The 1,251-nt window shown below is 35.5% G+C and overlaps 1 protein-coding gene across 2 annotated transcripts in view; it reads right to left on the minus strand.

The window, feature by feature from the left end:
- Sclt1 (sodium channel and clathrin linker 1) overlaps positions 1 to 1,251 on the minus strand; it is a 262,327-nt gene that overhangs the window by 181,881 nt on the left and 79,195 nt on the right. For both annotated transcript variants that reach the window (XM_023719509.1, XM_023719507.1), the window contains one exon: positions 1,063 to 1,128. In XM_023719509.1, coding sequence (XP_023575277.1) covers positions 1,063 to 1,128 — 66 coding nt within the window. The remainder of the gene's footprint in view (positions 1 to 1,062; positions 1,129 to 1,251) is intronic.

Consider the following 1,251-nt stretch of genomic DNA (forward strand, 5'->3'; position numbering starts at 1 on the left):
AAAAAAAAAAAAAAAAAAAAAAAAAAAGAATCGAATTAGGAGAGTGCTAATCTAGAATAAAGGAAAGAGGAAGGATTATTTGAGGTGTCATAATACTAATACTAAACAAGAGTCAAAGTAAAATTTCAAAAAACTAAGCAAAAATGAAAAGACAAAGGGCTAAGAGAATTGAAATGGCTAATTAAATTTGTTTAAGAACAATTCTGGGAAATTTAGGTGTATCAACATTAGTACTGACAGTAAGAATGTGGTTCTACATTTCCTAATTTTTTTTTAGGAAATAAACCAATTTATTAATTGGACAAAAGATATATGTTATTCTTACGTACCTGGGTATGTGCTAAATATAAATGTTACGGCTTATGTTTATATAGGCAGGGCTTTTTCACAGATGGCCAAATCTAGAGTATGTGACTAATTCATGGTGCAACCCTTAAGGATCTAGGATTTAAGGGTCTAGGATTAAGCTGGGTGATTACTAAATCAGTCCACTGACAACTTTCGCACCAGCCCAGGCCCAGTGGCCTACATACGACAGAAGGGACAGAAGGAGACTGGCCTTCTCTCTTGCTTCCGGCACTGCCTTCTGCCCACCAGGAGCTGCTTCTTCTCTTCAGTGTCTGTCTGTCATGCCCTCCTACCTCCAAGCCAGCTGATTATGGACTGAAATCTCTACAAAGTGTGAGCTAAAAAAGCCCTCTTCCTACTTTAACTTTGGATGTCGAGAATTTTGTCTCAGTAAGGAGAGAAAAGTGACTAAAACAATAAAGAATAAAGTATCTGCACTGCTATTGAGCATTTCAAGGAATAGGTTATTCTCTGAAGGTCTTACTAAGGACTCAAAAAAACCTTTCAGATTAGGATATATTTCAGATACACATTAGTTAAATCTCCAAGAGGTATTATCAGGCACGTCAAAGTAAAATAAAAGAAAAAAGGTAATACTGTATTCATTTTGATTTTCTACATATTTTTCTTGTTCAAATTAGCATAATAAATGATTGGTACATGACAATTTCAAATATATGCAAACAAATATGGTAAATGCTTATTTTTACTTACCATTTCTATGTTCTCATTAGTAACATGGAGCTTTTTGGTCCACTGCTGAAAGCCAGTCAGCTGCTCCTAATGGGAAGATATAGAGAGGATATAAATACCACTTTGTAATTCTGAATATGGGCGGCTAGTCATGACATGCCAGTTACTGCTAAGATGTCTCTTGGGTAGGTGGATGTTCAAGAAGAAGGG

This window comes from Octodon degus, unplaced genomic scaffold, assembly GCF_000260255.1.
Source record: "Octodon degus isolate 3935 unplaced genomic scaffold, OctDeg1.0 scaffold00068, whole genome shotgun sequence".
NCBI classification, from domain to species: domain Eukaryota; kingdom Metazoa; phylum Chordata; class Mammalia; order Rodentia; family Octodontidae; genus Octodon; species Octodon degus.